This window comes from Phacochoerus africanus, chromosome 6 (assembly GCF_016906955.1).
Source record: "Phacochoerus africanus isolate WHEZ1 chromosome 6, ROS_Pafr_v1, whole genome shotgun sequence".
In the NCBI taxonomy this organism is placed as follows: domain Eukaryota; kingdom Metazoa; phylum Chordata; class Mammalia; order Artiodactyla; family Suidae; genus Phacochoerus; species Phacochoerus africanus.
Window position 1 is genome coordinate 111,678,388 of NC_062549.1, and position 22,301 is coordinate 111,700,688.

The 22,301-nt window shown below is 38.6% G+C and overlaps 2 protein-coding genes across 3 annotated transcripts in view; both read right to left on the reverse strand.

Moving 5' to 3' along the window:
- The window catches only part of STXBP3 (syntaxin binding protein 3), a 58,906-nt gene extending 37,569 nt beyond the window's left edge, over positions 1 to 21,337 (reverse strand). The window contains exons 1-6 of one of the 2 annotated variants that reach the window (XM_047785146.1): positions 21,173 to 21,332; positions 13,152 to 13,201; positions 12,205 to 12,286; positions 7,377 to 7,453; positions 2,728 to 2,806; positions 1,053 to 1,153 (exon numbers count right to left, since the gene is read on the reverse strand). In XM_047785146.1, the coding sequence (XP_047641102.1) occupies positions 1,053 to 1,153; positions 2,728 to 2,806; positions 7,377 to 7,453; positions 12,205 to 12,286; positions 13,152 to 13,201; positions 21,173 to 21,221 (438 nt within the window). In that variant the 5' untranslated portion in view covers positions 21,222 to 21,332. Of the gene's footprint in view, positions 1 to 1,052; positions 1,154 to 2,727; positions 2,807 to 7,376; positions 7,454 to 12,204; positions 12,287 to 13,151; positions 13,202 to 21,172 lie in introns of both variants that reach the window. The other variant, XM_047785147.1, reaches the window with a different exon arrangement.
- The window catches only part of FNDC7 (fibronectin type III domain containing 7), a 35,059-nt gene continuing 34,065 nt past the window's right edge, over positions 21,308 to 22,301 (reverse strand). The window contains exon 13 of the mRNA XM_047782913.1: positions 21,308 to 21,457. Within this exon, the coding sequence (XP_047638869.1) occupies positions 21,308 to 21,457 (150 nt within the window). The remainder of the gene's footprint in view (positions 21,458 to 22,301) is intronic.

Sequence of the window (22,301 nt, forward strand, 5' to 3'; positions counted from 1 at the left end):
TATGAGACTATACTTTCCACTCGCTGATATCAGGCTTTCTGTGGTCACTGGAATGTAAGTAGAAGTGATGTGTGCCACTTGCCCACGGAAGCTGTAAAAGCCATCACGTGGCTCCACCATTTCTCTTTTCCCTCTGCTATGTCCCAGAATGAAGAGGATGTAGAAAAAAAGCGCCTGTCAAATCACAATGGAAATAATATAAATGAGAAATAAACTTTGTTGTTGTAATGCACTGAGATTTGAGGAGTTGTTATCACAGTTTAAATTATTCTAAGCTATCATCTAATATTCCAATGAACCATATAGAATTTACAAGCCGGTTTTCATTCTATATTCGTATTTCTTCCTTTTCCCTCTTCCACGTCCTCCTCCCGACTTTCCTTTTTTTTTTTTTTTTTTGTCTTTTTGCCATTTCTTGGGCTGCTCCCGCGGCATATGGAGGTTCCCAGGCTAGGGGTCGAATAGGAGCTGTAGCTGCCAGCCTATGCCACAGTCATAGCAATGAAGGATCCAAGCCACATCTGCAACCTACACCACAGCTCATGGCAACGCTGGATCCTTAACCCACTGAGTGAAGCCAGGGATCAAACCTGAAACCTCATGGTTCCCAGTCAGATCTGTTTCCTCTGCACTACAATGGAAACTCCAAAAGTTTTTATTTCTTTGGAGGTATCTAACAAAGCACATACATAATCCTGATAGGGCTGTAAACCTTGACACACACAGGTCTTAGTGGCAGATGTGAAATTTAAGCTCCACTTTCATTACTAATGACATGTTCCAATTTAGTACTCATATTCCTCCTTTCATCTGAAGAAATGTTTATTTGTAGATTTAAAATTCACCAAATACGTAACATATAAAACATCTCTAGAATACAAAACAAATAAACTCATAAAAATTCATCATGAACTAAAATTAAACGGAGTTTGGGTCTTCTGAGCATAAGCTGCCCATTCTCCTTGCTTGACCCTTGTAATAAACCTTTCTCTGCTCAAAAAAAAATTTTTTTTTAATAATAAGCAAATTAAAAAAAGAAAAATATAAAGTACCTGAGATTCAAGAGGAAGGAAGGAAATATTTATTTCTTTACATCTTCTTATTGACTTGGAGCAAGAAGCCTTAATTTTGTTAAAGAGACTATCAGGGCAAACTGAGAGGGAAAAAAAAATTAAAGCACGTAACTCCATCTAAATTTTCATTCTTTTGAATAAATCATTCCAACGTCCAAGAATATTTTTTATACATAATTACAGAGTTTCACAAAGGAGTTTACTATGAGGACACAAATGATATGTAAATATTGTTTCTCACTTTACAGAGCAGATGCATTCTAATCACAAGTCTGTAATAGAAATTCCACTGTCCCCATTCACATCCACCATAACCTGAGATATATTTCTTTAGCTGTCAACACAACAAACTTTAACTGTTAGGAGGGAAAATCAAGTTCAAACTCAAGACTTAATAAACTTTCATAGGACTTTGAAAACTTAAGAATTTATACTATTTTTCTAAATCTGTCACTATGTGTAGCCACTCCACACAAATTTAAAATTTTTCTTTGAATTACAGGAACTTCTCTACTGTCAGGAATTCTAAGCCTCTAAACTAATAAGTTCTGGACCACAGGGCCCATGTTGCCCCCCTTTTACCCAAATGCTTAGTTTCAATAGACCCAGGTTGGAGTCTCAATCCCTGACTCCACTGTCTTTTAACGTGATGTTCTTTAGTCTTGAGATTCCTAAAATTAGGAGGCTTCATATTCATTAAATTTTATCTATTCCACAAACATGAATTTCTAAATAATGCTACTTAAATGACAAATACTTCTGATATGGCATTTTTTAAAACTGCAAACTACTACCAACATGAGATAAATAATTTACAGGAGAAATAATATCCTACTTAAAATGATGATTCTCACAACTTAGAGACCAAAACTTAAATAAATGACATTTTTATTGCTGCAGAATAAGATAAAACCTAAGACAGAATTGTATCTGTCTCTGGACTTCTCTGATTGTTCACCTGCTTTGTATTTGAATGCATTGCAGAGAAAAAGAAATATGATAGGTTTTTCCCTTATTTGCATAGATGGCAGCTTCTTTAGTGCTATTCCCAAAGGGTCTCATTTTTTTTTTTATAATCAAATCCCAAGTTGAAACTTTGATATAAAGAATTCCAGAGTTCCCATTGTGGCTCAGCAGGTTAAGAACTCAACTAATATCCACTAGGATGAGGGTTCAATCCCTGGCCTCACTCAGTGGGTTAAGCATCCAGCATTGCCACAAACTGCAGCATAGGTCACAGATGTGGTTTGGATCTGGTGTTACTGTGGCTGTAGTGTAAACCAGCAATTGCAGCTCTGATTCAACCCCTAGCCCAGGAACTTCCATTTGCTTCAGGTGCAGCCCTAAAAAGAAAAAAGAAAAAAAGAATTCTCCCTGTCATTGGCACAGAATCTGACGGACAGCCCTCTCCATCAACCCCTTCACCTGGTATACCAGCAAAAATGACTCTTCTGAATCTAGTTTAGAATGATTTGATTTTCTATCTCATCAACATGAATTAGATAGATAGCATCTTATATTTTTAGATTCTTTCTAACCTAATTAGAGCAAACAATAGGTAGAAAGTCACTAGTATTGAAACAATATCATAAAATACTTCATGATTCATAGAATCTCAAACAATGAAGCCATAAACTTTTACTACGCTACTTACAGTCAGTGAAGTATATATACGCTGCTTTGTATTTGTTCTCCGACTTGCTTCCAAAATCACGTAAAAAGCAGTCTACAGACTTAAAAAGGTTAGATGTTAATATACATTTTATCAATTTGTAATTTAAATATGCTAGCCTTTGAAATAACTAATAATATTTTACCTTGATCATCAAATAAAACCTTAACTGTCAAAATTTTAATTTATAAACTAGTTTTTTGAGATGCTATGTGGTCTAGTCAATTATAGCTAGAAACATAGTAAATAATAAGGTAAAACGTATGAACAGAGTGCTGTTTCGGTAGTGAGGAGATTTAGGAAAGAAAGGTCAAGAGAAGCTAAAGCAACACAGAAGACAAGACCACTGGAAGATAACAGACCAAGGAATTGAGAAGTCAAGGAATGTGGAGTTCCCCTCATGGCGCAGCGGAAACGAATCCGACTAGGAAGCATGAGGGTGCAGGTTAGATCCTTGGCCTTGTTCAGTGGGTTAAGGATCTGGTGTTCCTGTGGTTGTGGTGTAGGCTGGCAGCTACAGCTCTGACTCGACCCCTAGCCTGGGAACCTCCATGTGCTGAGTGCGGCCCTAAAAAGAAAAAAAAAGGAAAAAGAAAAAGACAAGTCAATGTGTACTGGAAGTATTACCTCTACAGACAATAAAACCATTGAGACAATGACTGGACAAGTGTCAGAGCTCCTGACTGAGCAAGGAGCTAAAGCTGTCAAGGGGGATTAGAATGAAAGACCCACAAAGGTTAGAAGGCTGCAAGGAGGAGGAATAGCACATAGTAAAGTCTTAGTAGTATTTGCCTCATACCACAGTCTGAAAGCAAAAATGAAGAAAAAAGAATTTCAATCTCCCTCCTCCATCTGTTTTTCTCCTCCTAGAACTAGTTTACTCCTGTTAGAGCTCATGAATCTATCCTCCAAGTCTCTTATCTTTCCTGCCATGATTTCCATGACTGCTTTTGCTTTGAGATACTCCATTTTTTTTTTTTTTGTCTTTTGTTGTTGTTGTTGCTATTTCTTGGGCCGCTCCCGCGGCACATGGAGGTTCCCAGACTAGGGGTCTAATCGGAGCTGTAGCCACCGGCCTACGCCAGAGCCACAGCAACTCGGGATCCGAGCCGCGTCTGCAACCTACACCACAGCTCACGGCAACGCCGGGTCGTTAACCCACTGAGCGAGGGCAGGGACCGAACCCGCAACCTCATGGTTCCTAGTCGGATTTGTTAACCACTGCGCCACGACGGGAACTCCCTGAGAGACTCCATTTTGATCTCACTATCAATTCAAATTTGCATAGCAATTATCCTCTTTTTCAATTAACTATTTAACTGAGAAAATACACTTCTGGGCTTTACAAAGTTTTTTATATGCCATACCAGACTCTTGAGTGTACAATTTTTCTGTTCAGGTTATCATCCTTCCCTCCAAGCCCCTATATCTTGCTAGACATGCGTTTTCTTCATTCTTACTAAACCTCTCTCTGGCCATATGACCCATTTAGATGTGTGGTTGCTTTTCTCTGTCAGCTCACCTGAGGTTGAGGTTTAGGTTTAGCTGTTGGAGTAGCCTAAACAGAGGCAGTACCATAAGAGGAGGAAGGTAAAGAGGTTTCTCCTCCTGAGGGCTGTAGGTACAAAAGCAAACAAACCACCCAGCTGACCTTTCCCCTAGGTTCAGAGATCTCTTATAGCCAAACCCTTCCTAAAATCTGTCATTTTATGATTCTTGCCTGGGAACTCTCTCGGATGCTGGTCTCCAGGTACTCACCCAGCCCCTAAGGGAGGAAATCTCACACCAAGTTTCTCTACAAGCACGCAAGCAGCCCCAGGCCTCACTTACACCTACAGGCCTAGAGGACCTAAGAGGTAATGGGACAGGAACAGAAACTGAAGTTGATTATGGGAGAAAAAGGAGTCACAGTCAGGTACCATTTTCTCTGAATCCGTTACTGATACACAATTTTGCATGCTGCTTTTGTCACAACATTAAAAATAAACATTTCCATAGAGCATTAAATTTTTCTAGATTTTCTAGATTTTCAATGGCCACATGGTCTTTCATAGTATTTTTTGTTAATGTTAAGAACTTATTTTGATTTCTTTTAAATTTATGCCATATAGCAAAGTAATTCAGTTACGTGTGTATATACATTCTTATTCATAATCTTTCCCACTATGGTTTATCACAGGATATTGAATATAGTTTCCTGAACTATACATAAGGACCTTGTTTATCCATTCTATATATAATAGTTCGCACCTGCTAATTCCAAACTCCCAATCATCTCTCCCTCACCCTGCCTCTGCCTCGGCAACCACAAGTCTGCTCTCTATGTCTGTGAGTCTGTTTGTTTTGTAGATAAGTTCATTTGTGTCATATTTTAGATTCCACATATTATCTAGGAATTTAGTTTTATCATTTATTTGATTATTTCTTTACAATAAACTCCAATATACAGAACTTTTAAAGGTTTTTGATATGGCAAACTATTTTCCAAAAAGGCTATATTAATCTATATTCCCAATAGCAGTATATAGTAGTTTCTGCTCCATTACCCATTGACAATGGATGTTGATGCTAGAATATGATAATATGGATAAAATAAATATATAAATACACACATACTTCTTTTAATCCCTCTGCCAATTTAGTAGGTGAAAATGTTGCTTTTTTAATTTTATTTTTTCTGATCATGAATTTTATCTTATGGAATTATACTATGGGTAAGATACGTCATTAAAATTCACCAGCAGCCAATATGTAGAGACTACACAGTAAATGTCTGAGTTGTTCCCTACTGTCTGCTAGAGCTAGAAGAAATGAATTGCAAAGTTAACATTTCTAGGTAAGAATAAGCTAAAGGATGCATTCAAAAGCACATTCTCAGGAATTATAGAGAATAAAAGTGTCTCAGATTTAATAGGGCTCTAAAAGTTTGGGTTTTAAATATGAATTAAATCGTGGTTAGATCATAAACTAAAGAAATTCCTTTGCCATAAAAATAAACATATATGCATATATACATACATACATGTGTGAGTACACATACATATATGTACACTCCAGGGAAGTTACTAAATAAATGAAAGATTAATCCAAGACTATTTCTTCTACATACATGTCCATCCTCCTAAAAATTATGGTTGAATAGAAACTGCACAAGCAACAAATTATTGAAAGAAACTATTACTTTATATAATTAAATTCTGCTTTCATAGAATTTAAAGAAAGGAATCTTTTCACTTACATATTCTCTCTGAGAAGAATGCAAATGAAACCATTTTCTAACACAGAAAGAATTCCCTAAGCAAACAGCTTTTTTAGTTTTATTTTTCTAATAAAGGACATTTTATTACTTTGCATTTTCTAAGAGCAAATCATGTCAATGGTAAAAATACTGAAGAATGTATTTTTTACATACAGATGGCCAACAGGCACATGAAAAGATGCTCAGCACTGCTAATTATTAGAGAAATGAAAATCAAAACTAGAATGAGGCCCCATCTCACACCAGTCAGAACGGCCATCATTAAAAAATCCACAAATAACAAATGTTGGAGAGTGTATGGAAAAAAAGGAAACCCTCCTACATTGTTGGTGGTAATGTAAACTGGTGCAGCCACTATGGAAAACAGAACGGAGAGTCCTTAAAAAACTAAAAATAGGGAGTTCCTGTCGTGGCGCAGTGGTTAATGAATCCGACTAGGAACCATGAGGTTGCGGGTTCAGTCCCTGCCCTTGCTCAGTGGGTTAAAGATCCGGCGTTGCTGTGAGCTGTGGTGTAGGTTGCAGACACGGCACGGCTCGGATCCCGCGTTGCTGTGGCTCTGGCGTAGGCCAGTGGCTCCAGCTCTGATTCGACCCCTAGCCTGGGAACCTCCATATGCTGCGGGAGCGGCCCAAAGAAATAGCAAAAAGACAAAAAAAAAAAAAAACAACTACAAATAGAATTGCCATATGATCCAGCAATCCCACTCCTGGGCCTATATCCAGACAAAACTATAATTCAAAAAGATATGTGCACCCCTATGTTCACAGCAGCACTATTCACAACAGCCAAGACATGGAAACAACCCAAATGTCAGTCAACAGTTGAATCGATAAAGAAGATTTGGAACATATATGTGACGGGATATTACTCAGTCATAAAAAAGAGTGAAATAATGGCATTTGCAACAACATGGATGGACCTAGAGATTACCATACTAAGCAACCTAAGTTAGAAAAAGAAAGACAGAAACCATATGACATCACTTATATGTAGAATCGAAAATAAGACACGAATGAACTCTTTATGAAACAGAAACAGATTCACAGACATAGAGAACAGACTTGTAGTTGCCAAGCAGAAAGGTGTCAGGGAGGGGTGGACTGGGAGTTTGGGATTAGCAGATGCAAACTATTATATATAGAATGGCTAAACAAAAAGGTCCTAGTGTATAGCACAGGGAACTATATTCAACATTCTGTGAGAAACCATAATGGAAAAGAATATGAAAATGAATGCATATATTTATATATATAAATAACTGAATCCTCTGCTCTACAGCAGAAATGAACACTGTAAGTCAACTCTTCTTAATAAAATAAATTTTTAAAAAACAAAAAAGAATGTACTTCAAAAAATTCAAAATACTCACCTTTGATGTTGGAGTGATAAAATAAAGAGCTTTCATTTGTCTGACAGGTTCTCGATTCTTGTAAATATTTTCCACAACTAATAACAGAAAAAGTCATTTTATATAACCACTTGAAATAATTTTTAAATGAACTTTACTATAATTCTTATTTATAAGAAGAGGAAAACATAATTATATATCCTGGGTTTAACATTCTGTTTTCATTTGAAAAATTAATCCTTAAAATGTGTCTTCCCTAAACTCTGGGCTAAGTTATCATGAGAAAAAAAATAAAGCAATTATTTGATAGTTAGATCTACAAACATAAGCAATCAACATGCCATGAAGAAATGAAGAAAAAGTAGGAGTTCCCATCATGGTGCAGCAGAAAAGAATCCGACTAGGAACCATGAGGTTGCAGGTTCAATCCCTGGCCTCGCTCAGTGGGTAAAGGATCCAGCATTGCCATGAGCTGTGGTGTACATCACAGACAGGGCTCGGACCTGGCATTGCTGTGGCTGTGACATAGGTCAGCAACTGTAGCTCTGATTAGATCCCTAGCCTGGGAACCTCCATATGCCACAGGTGCAGCCCTAAAAACCAAAAAAAAAAAAAAAAAAGTATTTAAAATGTGTATTTCTTTTAAAAATATTCTACTATAATAAATAGAAAATAGGGTATCAGAAATCAGGATAGGAGTGCCCGTTGTGACTCAGTGGTTTAGGACCCAACATAGTCTCACGATCCCTGGCCTCACTCAGTGGGTTAAGTAATCTGGTGGTGCCACAAGCTGCTGTAGGTCACAGATGCAGCTCCAATTTGAGCCCTAGTCCGAAACTTTCACATGCTGCGAGTGTGGTCAAAAAAGGGAAAGGAAAAAAAAAAAAGAAAGAAAGAAATCAGGGTAACCATCTGTTAAACTTCATAACAACTCTACATGTATTTTACAAAGGAGGAAACTGAGGCTTAAAAAAATTAGGTAACTTATCCAAGTTACACAGTAAGAAAGAAGAGACAGAATTCCAACCCACATCTGTCCATCTCCAGAATCTTAAGTTTTTTAACTGCTATATTATTCTTTAAATAAACTGCCAGAGTTTCCGTTGTGGCTCAGCAGTAATGAACCCAACCAGTATCCATAAGGATGCGGGTTTGATCCCTGGCCTTGCTCAGCGGATAAGGATCTGGCTTTGCCGTGAGCTGTGGTGCAGTTCTCAGATGTGGCTCAGATCCCACGTTGCTGTGGCTGTGGTAGGCCAGCAGCTGTAACTCTGATTCATCTCCTAGCCCAGGAACTTCCATGTGCTGAGGGTGCGGCCCTAAAAGACAAAATAAATAAATAAACTGCCAATTAACTTTTTCTTTTAAAACCACAAATTAATATTTATAAAGCATTTTTCAACAATGAAATATCACCATAATTTACTCAATTATATTTTTATTGTTGAAAGTTTATAAAATACCTAATATAAAACAGTGAATTTAAAACTGCTAAATTCTAAATTGTCAAATTAATTATTAAGACTGGGTTAAACTAATTCTAAGTATCATTCTACAAATCAAGAGAACTATCTGGAGTTCCCGTAGTGGCACAGTGGTTAACGAATCCGACTAGGAACCATGAGGTTGCAGGTTCGATCCCTGGCCTTGCTCAGTGGGTTAAAGGATCCGGCGTTGCCATGAGCTGTGATGTAGGTTGCAGACGCGGCTTGGATCCCGAGTTGCTGTGGCTCTGGCGTAGGCCGGTGGCTACAGCTCCGATTAGACCCCTAGCCTGGGAACCTCCATATGCCGTGGGAGCGGCCCTAGATAAAAGCAAAAACAAACAAAACAAAAACAAAAAACAAAAACCTCCACATGCCGTGGGAGCGGCCCTAGATAAAAGCAAAAAAAAAAAAAAAGAACTATCTTAAGATTCATGCTGGCAAAGAGCCTACAAAGAATTAAAAACACTAATCTGACATGCAAGGAAGGCTACTGCTGGACTTCTCCTTTATTTATTTATTTTTTGCTTTTTAGGGCCACGCTCTCCGCAGCATACGGAAGTTCCCAGGCTAGGGGCTGAATCAGAGCTACAGCTGACCTACACCATAGCTCAGAGCAAGGCTGGATCCCTGAGGACTGAGTAAGGCCAGGGATTGAACCTGCATTTGTTTCCACTAGGCCAAAATGGGAACTCTGTAGACTTCTCTTTTAAATATGATGATTTATTTTCTCATTCATAAATTTATACTAGTAAAGGGTAAGTTCACCATAGCTTCTGTTAGATAGGGTACCTTATAAGATTTCCAAAGAAGTATTTAATTTTATTTTTATCTCCACTCCCAACAATTGTAATTTTACCTTTAAATGATTGTAGTGAAATCTGTGTTAACTTACTTTTATTGCTTAATGTCCCCAAAAAAGTGTCTCACAGTCTTCTTATGCCATACATATTTTATGTGAATAACGTATATGTTAAAATATGGTAATGTGGAGTTCCTGTTGTGGCTCAGTGGGTTACAAACCTGACTAGTATCCATGAGAATGTGAGTTCGATCCCTGGCCTCGTTCAATGGATTAAGGATCTCAGTGTTGCCACACGCTGCAGTGTAGGTCACAGATGCAGCTCGGATCCTGCACTGTGGCTGTGGTATAGGCCAAAAGCTGTAGCTTTGATCTGACCCCTAGCCTAGGAACTTCCATATGCTGCAGCTGCTGTGGTAAAGGAAAAAGCAAAAAAAGCAAAAGAAAATATTGTAATATGATTTAGAAAACAGACTTTTAATTATTTTGAAGTGTTTGCTTATCAATAGCAGAAAGTACCATTTCTTCAGTTCACTGAAAAATGGCTATCTATTAAATGATAAAAAGAGAGAAAGAAAGGTTTTATGATTATTCCTATAATAGTGACAAAAGAACAATTCAATTCCTAGTCTATTATCTTAAGGTTTTTACTTGACTGTAGTGGAGACAACTGAGATAGCATCACATGTGTATTTTTTTCTCATGTTTTTTAAAAGTTCTGAGACCACAATGAATATTTTCACAAATGACCTGAATGCAGTCAGAAAGTGTGATCACTGAACTGCAGGAGAGCTTTCATGGAACTCAAAAGAAATGTGCCAAGTTCAAGTTGGTAGATACGATTATGATTAAACCAGAGCAAACTCAGGTGACTCCGGAGGATATTCAGAGCAATATGCTTCATGACATACAGTCCTATTAAATGCTTCTCAAAAAAAAAAAAAAAGCTTTCTGTGGTCAAATAAGTTTAGGAAACTGAATACTATACCTATTCTGGGGGATCCACATATCTGCTAACATATTAAAAAACTCCAAAATGTCCTAATGAAACCTGTTTGGCTTTGTTTAATGCTATATTTCAAACTCAGCCACAGAGTCCTTTCCTTGAAGAGTATGCATCAACGCTAAACACATAGTAAGAAACAATGGTTTATAAAAATTCAATAAAACCTCCCCACAGTGCAAAATGGTTCCGTAGCTTCATAGAGCTGTCACACATGCTTCAAATGGTTCTCACTCTAACTGCACATCAGAAAAAGCTCTGGGAACTCAAAAAACCTTCAGTGGCTTAATCAATATTAAACTTATCCAATTAGTAGAAAAGTCAAGGCTTTAATCTTTTAATTTCTAGTTCAGAGCTTATTCCATTCCAGGTGATAAAGACCACAAACTGAGTATGTAATCAACAATAAAAGATGATTTTATTAATAAATATAAAAAAGTAAACATTACAATTTATTTTTAGATGATCCTCTCATTGTACACAATGCTAAGGTTTTCTTGAATACTGGGTGTACTTCTGAACCTCAGAAGTGATAGAGCATATAGATGCTACACTAGGATCCGAATTATTACAAAATTACATTTGACTTCGAGTCTCAGTTTTCACGTTACAAATTGGAGCTTTAACATCTGTCTTTGAAGTGTTGTTATAAAGATCAAATTTAAATAAATGAGTTAAAGGATGATGACTTATGGATGATAATATGATTATGAATGTCACAAGACACTGGTATTCCCCCTCACAATGAAGAGAAATCAAAATCTCATTAACACAATCCTTGGGAGTTCCTGTTGTGGCACAGCAGAAATGAATCTGACTAGGATCCATGAGAACACAGGTTTGATTCCTGGCTTCGCTCAGTGGGTTAAGCATCTAGCGTTGCCTTGAGCTGTGTGGTGTAGGCCAGCGTCTACAGCTCTGATTTGACCCCTGGCCTGGGAACCTCCACATGCAACAGGTGTGGCCCTAAGAAAGCAAAAACAACAACAAAAAAGCAACAATTGCCTAGTGGAAGACAACAACTTGTGGCAGTATGATTTTTTTTTTCATAATCCCACACTAAAGTTGATTTAAATTTACAGTTAACTGCCTCATTTCTAGATAGTAAAGAGAAATGTAAAAGTCAGTATTATATACTTATAAATATGTACAAAAGTTGATTTTATGATATAAATCTTACTATCTATTTAAAAACAATATACGAAAACCACAAACAATCAAAATACCAAGGTAAATCTAGTGCAAAGTACAAAACTCTGACAAACACCTAAGAGTAAAAAATATCAAGAACCAACTCAACAAGGCAACTGACTTAGTGTTGGTTGGGGTGCTTACTTATATGGGTCAGCTGAGGAAAAAAAAGCCCTGACTTACAGAGGTTATACTGAAGATTCACAGAGAAAAGACCACCCAGTGTAATTATTATGCCTAGAGTTACTAAAAAAAAATAAATTTAAACATAACCCTGTGAGAAACACAACTACTAACTAAAATTTACTACTGTTTCAAACTCTCTCAATCATTATAAAAAGAGTTTTTCATGATAAGTATAACACTTACCAGTTATACCCTCTGCTAGAAGATCTGTCATTTTGCAACATGATGCCAAAAGCTTAGTGGTAAATTCATCTAGAAGCATTATCTTAAAATGAACATAAATTAACAGTATAAGCATTTGACTGCCAAGAATTCACAAGACAGAATTTAATCCCTCAAACCTACTCAAACTTAATAACTTTTTATAACATAAAATTAAAATGTAACCACAGTAAGCAAAATTATCTCAACTCATCAATTAACCTGCATGACTCAGAAATTTACTTTGTCAATAAATGTACATATAAATTATACATAAGTAAGCAAATAGAAATATTCTCATTTTGAAGCAGAAAATTTGTTCAATTTAAATGTACCTTATGGAGTTCCTGTCATGGCTCAGTGGTTAACAAACCCAACTAATATCCATGAGGACACGGTTTTGATCTCTGGCCTTGTTCAGTGGGTTAAGGATCCAGCCGTGAGCTGTGGTGTAGGTCGCAAATGTGGCTCGGATCCTGAGTTGCTGTGGCTGTGATGTAGGCTAGCAGCTACAGCTCCGATTCGACCCCTAGCCTGGGTATCTCCGTATGCCACGGGTACGGCCCTAAAAAGACAAACAAACAAACAAACAAACAAATAAATAAATGTACCTTACATCAAACATCAAATTTTCTTAAAATTAGAAAATGCCACTTGTAGAATAATAATTGTTCTAGGTGCTATTTTAAGTATTTTACATGGATTATTAATTCATTTAATATTTATAATTACTCTGAGACCCCCGCTTTGCAGACAAGGAAACAGCACAAAGACAGCAAGTAAGTTACTGAGAAGCCATGCTAAGAGATGGTGAGGCTAGGATTTAAATGCAAACAGTATGATTCTAGACCCTATACTCTTACAGAAGTATAATTAAAACATATATGCTTTAGCCTTAGGTAAATTCTATGCAAATAAACAAATTATACCTTCCATTCGTCTTCTTTCTTACAGTCATCAAACACTGTTGCCTTTATCTCTGCAAAGAAAAAGAGAATTATTTAGGAATCTTATTCAACAGAATAACTACTGAAAAGATCCAAGATGGCTAGGGAACTATCAACTGGAATTGCTCAGCTACATAAAAAGCACATACACTTGTTAAACTCTAAGTAAAAACCCACTTCTCTTATGGTACCTTTAAACTAATATATTTTTTAACTTTTGAGAATAAAAATATAAGTAAGGTTAATATATTTAAGTATATAAACACATCTTGAGAAGATTTCTGAAAGTATTATCTGACTCTGTTTTTCCTATTCTACTTAAATCCTAAGTAAACAAGATGAAAACAAAAACCCATAGGAAAATCCCTAACTACTCCATTGATAAATTACATCTGACAATCAAAACTAGATAAGTAATTTTCTTCCTGATTTACTACATTATAATTTTCAAAAATGTGTCACAGCATTAGGATACAAATATTCATAATTTATTTATAATCAATAGATATTATTAACATGTTCCTTGCAATGACCTTCAAAATTAATCTAAATTAAATATTTTAAGTTAGTAAATAAAATACACAAAGGCAAGTCTCACAAATACCTGTTATTCTACTTTGGAACATGAAAATTTCCCACATTTAATGTTTTATTAATTTGCAATTAATTTTGAAAACTGCAGTAATATATATAATACATAAAATACAACTAAATATAAATTATAGTAATTCTTCTGTCTCATTAATTCTTGATAGTGAGATATTTTTATAATTTCTTTAAACTATTTCTATTTCTTCTTTTATATTTGTTTAACGCTTTCGGAAATATACCATCAGATTTTTGGTATCATGTTAAAAAAAGACATGTCCAAGCAGAGGGTATATTTAATAAGGATTAATGATACTCATCATAAGAATGGTGATCTGAAAGGTTTTACTGTGATGAGAAGATATGAAAGTGTTAATTAAGATATATTAGTTAATGGGCTTATATATATCTGCTGGGAAGATTATAATGTTATATGAGATTTATGGCAAAAGCCTGAAGTATTTAACCATAATTTAGGCCTAAAGCAGTGGTTTCTGGTATTCTACAGGCACAGGAAGGATTTTCCTCAAGTAGTGCTGAGGCACTGAAACATTATGGGATGTCCCTTTCTAAGTTTGCTTTATTTCTGCACACCTAAAACAAGCTGAAAATTAAAGACATTTCACTTGTTTTTGCCAAATTTGTGTCTTTCTCTTTTTAACACCTTAGAAATTGCACTGTCCTGTAGGGCAGACACTAGTCATGTGTGGCTGAAATGCAGCTAGCCAGAAGTGGATATCCTACAAATACAAAATACATACCAGATTTCAAAGACTTGGTACAAAAAGAGAAATTTAAAATTCATTTTTTATGTTGATTACCTGTTTAAATGAACATTTTGGATATACTGGGTTAAACAAAATATATATTTAAAAATTAATTTCATCTCTTTTTACTTTATTTAAAAAAAAATGTGGCTACCAGAAAATTTTAAGTTACATACGTGGCTTATATTTTATTTCTACGAGATAGCACTGCCTTAGAATCTGAGGATACCAAGTCAGTCAGTGTTAGCATCTCAAAAATAAATGATAAAGAGATAACTAGTTTTGTGGACAGAGATTAGTGGTTATAGGTAAAACATGTTTAGAGGGGAATCAAAGGAAATCATAACAACTAATATTATAGAACTAAAAAGGTATTTCCTTTAACTATTAATGAAAATTATTTGACCTTATAATATCCATTTCTCTAGCATCCTATAGATATACCCCAAAACAATTCTCTTACTTTTGCTCTGCTTGCTCTATCCTCTTCCTCGGAGACCATATTCATCATCCAAGTTTCATCTATCAGTACAATCCTTCAATTTTCCAACTTCACTGAGATATAACTGACATATAACACGATTTAACTCTAAAGTATATGTGTTGATCTGATACACATATTATTGCAATACAATCACCACTGTACTGTTAGTGAACACTTCCATCAACTCACATAAATAACTACTTCTTTTCTGGAGTAAGAACATTTAAGATCTACTCTCTTAGCACCTTTTTTTGGGGGGGGGTCGTTTTAGGGCCGCACCTGCGACACATGGAAATTCCCAGGCTAGGAGTTGAATGGGAGCTGCAGCTGCCAGCCTATGCCACAGACACAGCCACATGGGATCCGAGCTGCATCTATGATCTATACCACAGCCTACAGCAACAATGGATCCTCAACTCACTGAGAGAGGCCATGGATCGAACCCACAATCCTCGTGGACACCAGTAGGGTTCTTAACCCACTGAGCCATGACGGGAACTCCCACAACTTTGAATTATACAGTACAGTGCTACTATCCGTAATCGCGACGCTGTGCATGAGATGCCCAGAACCTGCCCATCTTCTAACGGGAAGTCTGTCCTCTTTAACCAACTTCCCCCATTTCCCCTAACCCCTAGCAGTGCTTCAATGTCCAAAAAGCCTCTTCTCTCCTAGGACTTCATTGAATCACACAATACAGGTTTAAGCACCAATGTGCCTCAAATTGAAATTAAATACCCTAAGAACTGCTCTAGACTTCTCCATTTCTATGAGTTCTACTGTTGTTTTCTTAGTCATAGTCTCTGGCTATTTCCTCCCTCTCCCATTTCCTATCATTGGGCAGCACTGATTGTTCTACCTGGTGACCGCACTGTCACCAGCACTGCCTTGATTTACCTCTCCCTGAACTACTGCAACAGTCTCCTACCTGGATTTCCTGCTCTCCACCTCCAATCCCTTCACCTTTTCCAATCCACTGTTTGCACTGCTGTCAGAGTCATCCATTTGTTCTATCAATATCCACCTCAAAACTCTCTCAATTGCTTACTGTTACCTATAGAATAAAACCTAGACTCTACCATCCGATATCCTTCATCAACTGGCCTCTACCTAATCTCTAAATTAGTCCTGCATCAGTCCAAATGCTACCTGATTAATGACCTACTAATACCAATCACCCTCTCTTTGCTCCTTCTGTTTCTCCAATACATAAAAGGAAATGTGTTTAAAACTGTAATGCCAAAGAGGATATGAAAACAGTGAAGGGGAAAATGAAAGGAGAACCAACAAAGAAGGATGCAGCAGCATCAAGGCTGAAGTGTACTTGCACAACTATCTTAAATCAGAGAGAAGCTATTAAGAAACCTAATAATGACAATGCAGGAAAAACTCATTTGTATGGAAAACAGGAAAGGAATGGGTAAGAATCTTTATAAAGGTAATCCCAGAGGTCTGGGGTAGAGGCAAAAGTAATACTTATTACTAGTTGAGTAAAAGCAGACTGAATTGTGCCTGGGAAATACCCCTTAAGGCTTTCAAAGTTCACTGTTTAAAAACTGGATAAGGAGTTCCCCTGTGACAGAGAAGGTTAAGGATCCGGCTCATAGTGCAGGTTCACTTCCTGGCCTGAGAAGTTCCACTTGCCACAGGTTTGGCCAAAAAAAAAAAAAAAAAAAAAAAAATTTTTACAAAAGTACAACATACAAAAACAGGACTATGTGTTGCCATTGTGGCACAGAAGATTAAAGACCTGATGTTGTCTCTATAAGGATGCGGGCTCGAACCCTGACCTTGCTCAGTGGGTTAAGGATCCGGTGTTGTTGTAGCTGTGGCTCTGATTCCACCCCTAGCCTGGAAACTTCCATATGCCACAGGTGCGGCCATAAAAAGAAGGAAAAAAAAAAAATGAAAAACAAAACTGAGGACTACTATAAGACCACCTGAACATACACCAAGGCAAATGGTAAATTATTCCTAGGTAGAAATCTAACAAGTTCTATATCTATTCTTCAGGAAAATACAATTTAAGAGTCTGAAGGGTTCCTCTCTTAAACACAAGGATGTAAAGACAAAAAGCCACCACTGTAAAACTGCCTGATGGCAACATTAAGTCAAATAGTAGTTCCTCTGGGGGAGAGGGTGGAATTTGGCCTGGCAGAGGTTATGGGGTGATTGGGAACATTCCATACCTCAATCTACGTGATAGTTACATGGGTAAAAATTCACCCAGCTGTACACTTAGCGTTAGTGCACCTTATCATTATACTTAATGAAATCGAAAACTTTAGGATCAAGAAAATGACTTCCTTTCAGCACTGTTCTAATACAGACCCCAAACTGCTGAGGATGAATATTTGAGGAAGGAAAAAAATTTTTCGTCTTTAATGGTTTCCGACTGCTTGAGAACATCTAAACAATTAAGCTCCAACCTACCTTTTAGTTTTTGTCCCTCTATTTCTTGTAGCAAATATTCTGTACTCAGAAAAGGGAATTATCCCCTCTTCCATAAATATCACATATTTTCATACCTTCGAGTTTTGGCTCAGATTTCCCCATCTGGTAAAATCCTCCTACCTTTCAATGTTACCTCCTCTTTTGAATCCTCCCTGATTTACTCCCAGAGAGGAAATAATTACTTTTTCTTCCTTCTCCCATGAAACTTTTTTTTTCCTTCCTCTTCTTAGGGCTGCAACTGTGGCATATGAAGGTTCCCAGACTAGGGGTCAAATTGGAGCTGCAGCTGCTAGCCTACACCACAGCCACAGCAACATGGGATGCAAACTGTGTATGGACCTATGCCACAGCTCACAGCAATACTGGATCCTTTAACCCACTGAGCAAGGCCAGGGATCGAACTCGAATCCTCATGGATCCTAGTCAGATTCTTCTTCTTTCGTCTTTTTAGGGCCACATTCGAGGCATCTGGAAGTTCCCAGGCTAGGAGTCTAATTGGAGCTACAGCTGCCAGCCTACACCACAGCTCACTGCTTCGCCAGATCCTTAACCCACTGATGGAGGCCAGAGTTCAAACCCACAACCTCATGGTTCCTAGTCGGATTCACTTCCACTGCACCACGACGGGAACTCCCTAGTTGGATTCTTAACCCACTGAACCACAATGGGAACTCCTCTATCAGGTTTTTAAAAGTAGCTTTATAATTTACATACCATATAATCCATCCAAAGTGTACAATTAAATGGCTTTCAGTATATTCAGAGTTGTGCACTCTTCACCATATTCAATTTTAGGACATTTTCATTACTTCAAAAGGAAACTTTAGCCATCATTCCCCACATCTCTCCATCCCTGCAGATGCAGGCAACCACTAATCTACTTTCTACTAATCTCTATAGATTTGCCTATTCTGGACATTTAATATAAATGGTGTCATATAACACATGGTTCTTTATGACTGACTTCTTTTCATTTGGCATAATTTTTCCAAGGATCATCAAAACTATAGAATGTATCAGTACTTCATTACTTTTTTATTGCCTAATAATATTCCATTGTATGTACCAGTGGTATTTATCCACTCACCAGTCCATGGACATCGGGGTTGTTTTGGCTTTTTGGCTGTTAAGAATAAGGCTGCTATACAGGGAAAACTATTTTACAGCTCACAAATAATCTTGTGAACAGTAAAAGCCTGCTTTACTCCAAAGAATTGGAGTTTACAAGAAAAGGATTGGAAAATTATTCCCCTACACCCTTGCTTTATGATTGATTCCACTTGTAAAAGCATAAGGGTAAAGTCTAATTAAAGGTGAGCCAATGATTTAAAAAAAAAAACAGAAGAATGCAGCGATAATAAGAGTTTTAACATCTGTCAAATAGAGGTAATAAATTCTCAAGTTTTAATATATGTAAAGAATTGTGCCTGGCATAGAGTAATTGTTCAAGAAACATTAGTTCCCTTTTCCCTACTTTGCAGGTAAACCGAATGGCTTTGGGGGGGGGGACTTTTTTATCTTTTCAGGGCCACACCTGAGGCATACGGAGGTTCCCAGGCTAGGGGTCTAATCGGAGCTATAGCCGCTGGCCTACACCACAGCCACAGCAACACCAGGGATGGAGCCCACTGCCTCACGGTTGCTAGTTGAATTCGTCTGCGCTGTGCCGCAAGGGGAAGTCCTTTTTTTTTTTTTTTTTTTAAAAAACAAACAAACTGAAAGCTATTTAGCTTTCTACCCAGACCTAACTATACTACCTATATAGTTAGCAGAACCTTTTCCCAGTCAAATGTGTGATTCTCCTACCTCTAAGATGCCTTCATTTCCTTCAGACCGTCATCTTCTGCTGACAGAACTGAGAGGCTCCCCACTTCTCTTTTCTCTCCACTTACTCACTAAATGTGGAATGAACATCACCTGTCTTTTAGCTATGTTCCTACTTACACAGAAGTTCTAATAACTAATTTTTTAATCCTCATAACACCTTCCTTCCATTCAGTGTCCCATCTTCTTTATCTTACACGCCATCTGGATATCCTGGTGCCTCCTCAGGTTCACAGCCCACGACGGAAAATTGTTGTCTTTAAACACTCCCTCTTGCCTAGTTTCCATGCCATCAACACCAACATTACTGCCATTAACCTTTTTCCTTTGCTAATAAATGCTGACCATAAGGACCATCTTGGAAATTACTTATAAAATACAAATCATTACCCATTTCCAATATATATTTACAATGTAATTCCCATTTACAATATAAATGTATTAAATACCACTGTGATTTTAAAACATTACCAAATCTTAAAAGTAACCCATGCAAATTGTGAAAAACAAATTTCTAACTTTACAATTATCCAATTAAAAGAAATAGTTTCAAGGAGTTCCCATCGTGGCTCAGCGGTTAGTGAACCCGACTAGCATCCATAAGGACTCGGTTTCGATCCTTGGCCTCACTCAGCGGGTTAAGGATCAGGCGTAGCCCTGAGCTGTGGTGTAGGTCGCAGATGCGGCTCGGATCCCAAGTTGCTGTGCTGTGGTGTAGGCCGGCGGCTACAGCTCCAATTAGACCCCTAGCCTGGGAACCTCCATATGCCGCGGGTGAGGCCCTAAAAAGACAAAAAGACCAAAAAAAAAAAAGGTAAAAAGAAAAAAGTAAAAAAAAATTTTCCTAACTTTTTTCCCTCTTCTATTTATACACTTGTTTTTAGTATCTGATGTGCTAATCACTATGCCAGTCACCAATTTGGAGTTTTAATTTTATACAAGGAATTCTATAACTCCCAGAAGTTTGTTAACTCAGGTGCTATTTTTGTTCTTTCTTCAAAGCTGGAGTCAGAAATACTAATTGGATGTTACTCCCTTTCCACCACTAGACCATAATTACTTTGAACGCAGCAATGCCAAACAATGATAGTTCTTCCTGTTTGGCAGTATTATTCCTTCTCTAACCTGACCGGTCTAGGTTTGGTGTGATATTTATGAAAGTCGTGGATGATATGGCAGAATATGAGTAACCAATAAGTAGTACAGTCCTAGCAAAACGGAGTGACTCGGAGAGTAGAAAGGAAAAGGTGGATGAAGGTGCAGCTTTGCCCCGAGATTTAATCATTCCAGTGGTCCCTTCTCTTTAGAAAGTGGGCTCTTCTGGAAGGGAAGAGGGGTCTGTTTAACAGTGAGGTTTTGTTTTTGTCTTCTTAAAGGACAGATAAAGTACGGTTATAAAACCCTCCCTGATACTAAGACCAATAAGCAAGAATAAGCACTTTTCGGAAACCCAAGTGCGGGGAGAGTGGGAGGGACGAGAGAAAAAAACAGTGCTTAGATTGTCTCCGGTGGAGAGACATCGCCGACTGGTGGGGCCTCGACACGAGCGCGGCGGAGGACCGGCGCCGGGGCCCCGGGCTGAAAAGCCGGGCCGGGGACCGCTCACCCAGGGCGGGGCTTCGGGGCCAGGGCCCCGCCGAGCCGAGAGGGTGCCAGACGCCAGGGCCGCGTCCTCCCGCACCCCGCCCATCCCTGGTCCTGCCAGAACCAGGATCCCTGCGCTGGGAAGGAAAGCAGGAAGAAGTCCTAACAGGGACGTGGGCGCCAAAGCAACAAGTGGCCGCCGCGGCTCCCCAAGGGACTGCTGGTCTGGGACAGGAACGCAAGGCCCGGCGCCACGGCCTCCTTGGCCTTCCCTCTCTCAGCCCCTACCCCATCGCACTCACTCTGCCACACGACGCTCTTCAGCCCCCGTTCCGTCACCGGCGGCGCCATCTTTCCAAACACTGCGGAGCCGCAGCCGGCGCCTCCCACTCGCAACCTACTTGAGCTGAGAGAAAGGGGTCGGGCGGGCCCCGCCTCTAGCTGCGGGGGAGGCCCCGCCCACGCCCACCGTCCGCGCCCTCCGGTGACGTCACGGGCTCTGTAGGGGCTTCCCGCCCACCCCTAGACTGAGGCTGCGCAGTGCGGATGGACGCTCCTTGAGCAGTTGCGCGCCCCCTAGCGGTAGGCTGTCAGATGAATTTCGACGACCTGTGACGTCAGAAAACGAAACCGTGCCAACGGATTGGGAGCTAACAGCATCTGAGAAATTCCGGATTACACGTAGGGTACATGAAAACGGGAGGGAGTTCTGCACTTTGTGAAGCGATTTGTAATGGACTTCATTCAGTCGCCTACCGAATAGAAAATTTATCCTTCAAAAAGTTTATTCATCGTTCAAAGAAGCAATAATTGAGCAGAAATGTGAGGTGCCATCCAGTGTGCCCAGAACTGTTTAAGACTTTCAGGAAAGTCTAATAAATGAGAGACCAGATTCTGAAGAATTAAAAATCTAATTAGCTCAATTCTTGATATGCTGCAGGTAGTCAAAAGTTGGTTAAGGAGTTCCCCGTCGTGGCACAGTGGATAACGAATCCGACTAGGAGCCATGAGGTTGCGTGTTCAATCCCTGGCCTTGCTTACTGGGTTAAGGATCCAGCGTTGTGGTGAGCTGTGGTGTAGGTTGCAGACGCGGCTCCGATCTGGCGTTGCTGCAAAAAGACCAAAAAAAAAAAAGTTGGTTAAAAAGTAAATGCCCTTGTGATGATAGTATACCTGTATGAACCAATAAAATAATTATCTATTCAACAAACAAATTCAGGTGGGAGAGGCTATCAATGCTTTAGCATTTAAAAGAAGGGAATTAGGGGAGTTCCCGTCGTGGCGCAGTGGTTAACGAATCCGACTAGGAACCATGAGGTGGCAGGTTCGGTCCCTGGCCTTGCTCAGTGGGTTAACGATCCGGCGTTGCCGTGAGCTGTGGTGTAGGTTGCAGATGCAGCTTGGATCCCGCGTTGCTGTGGCTCTGGTGTA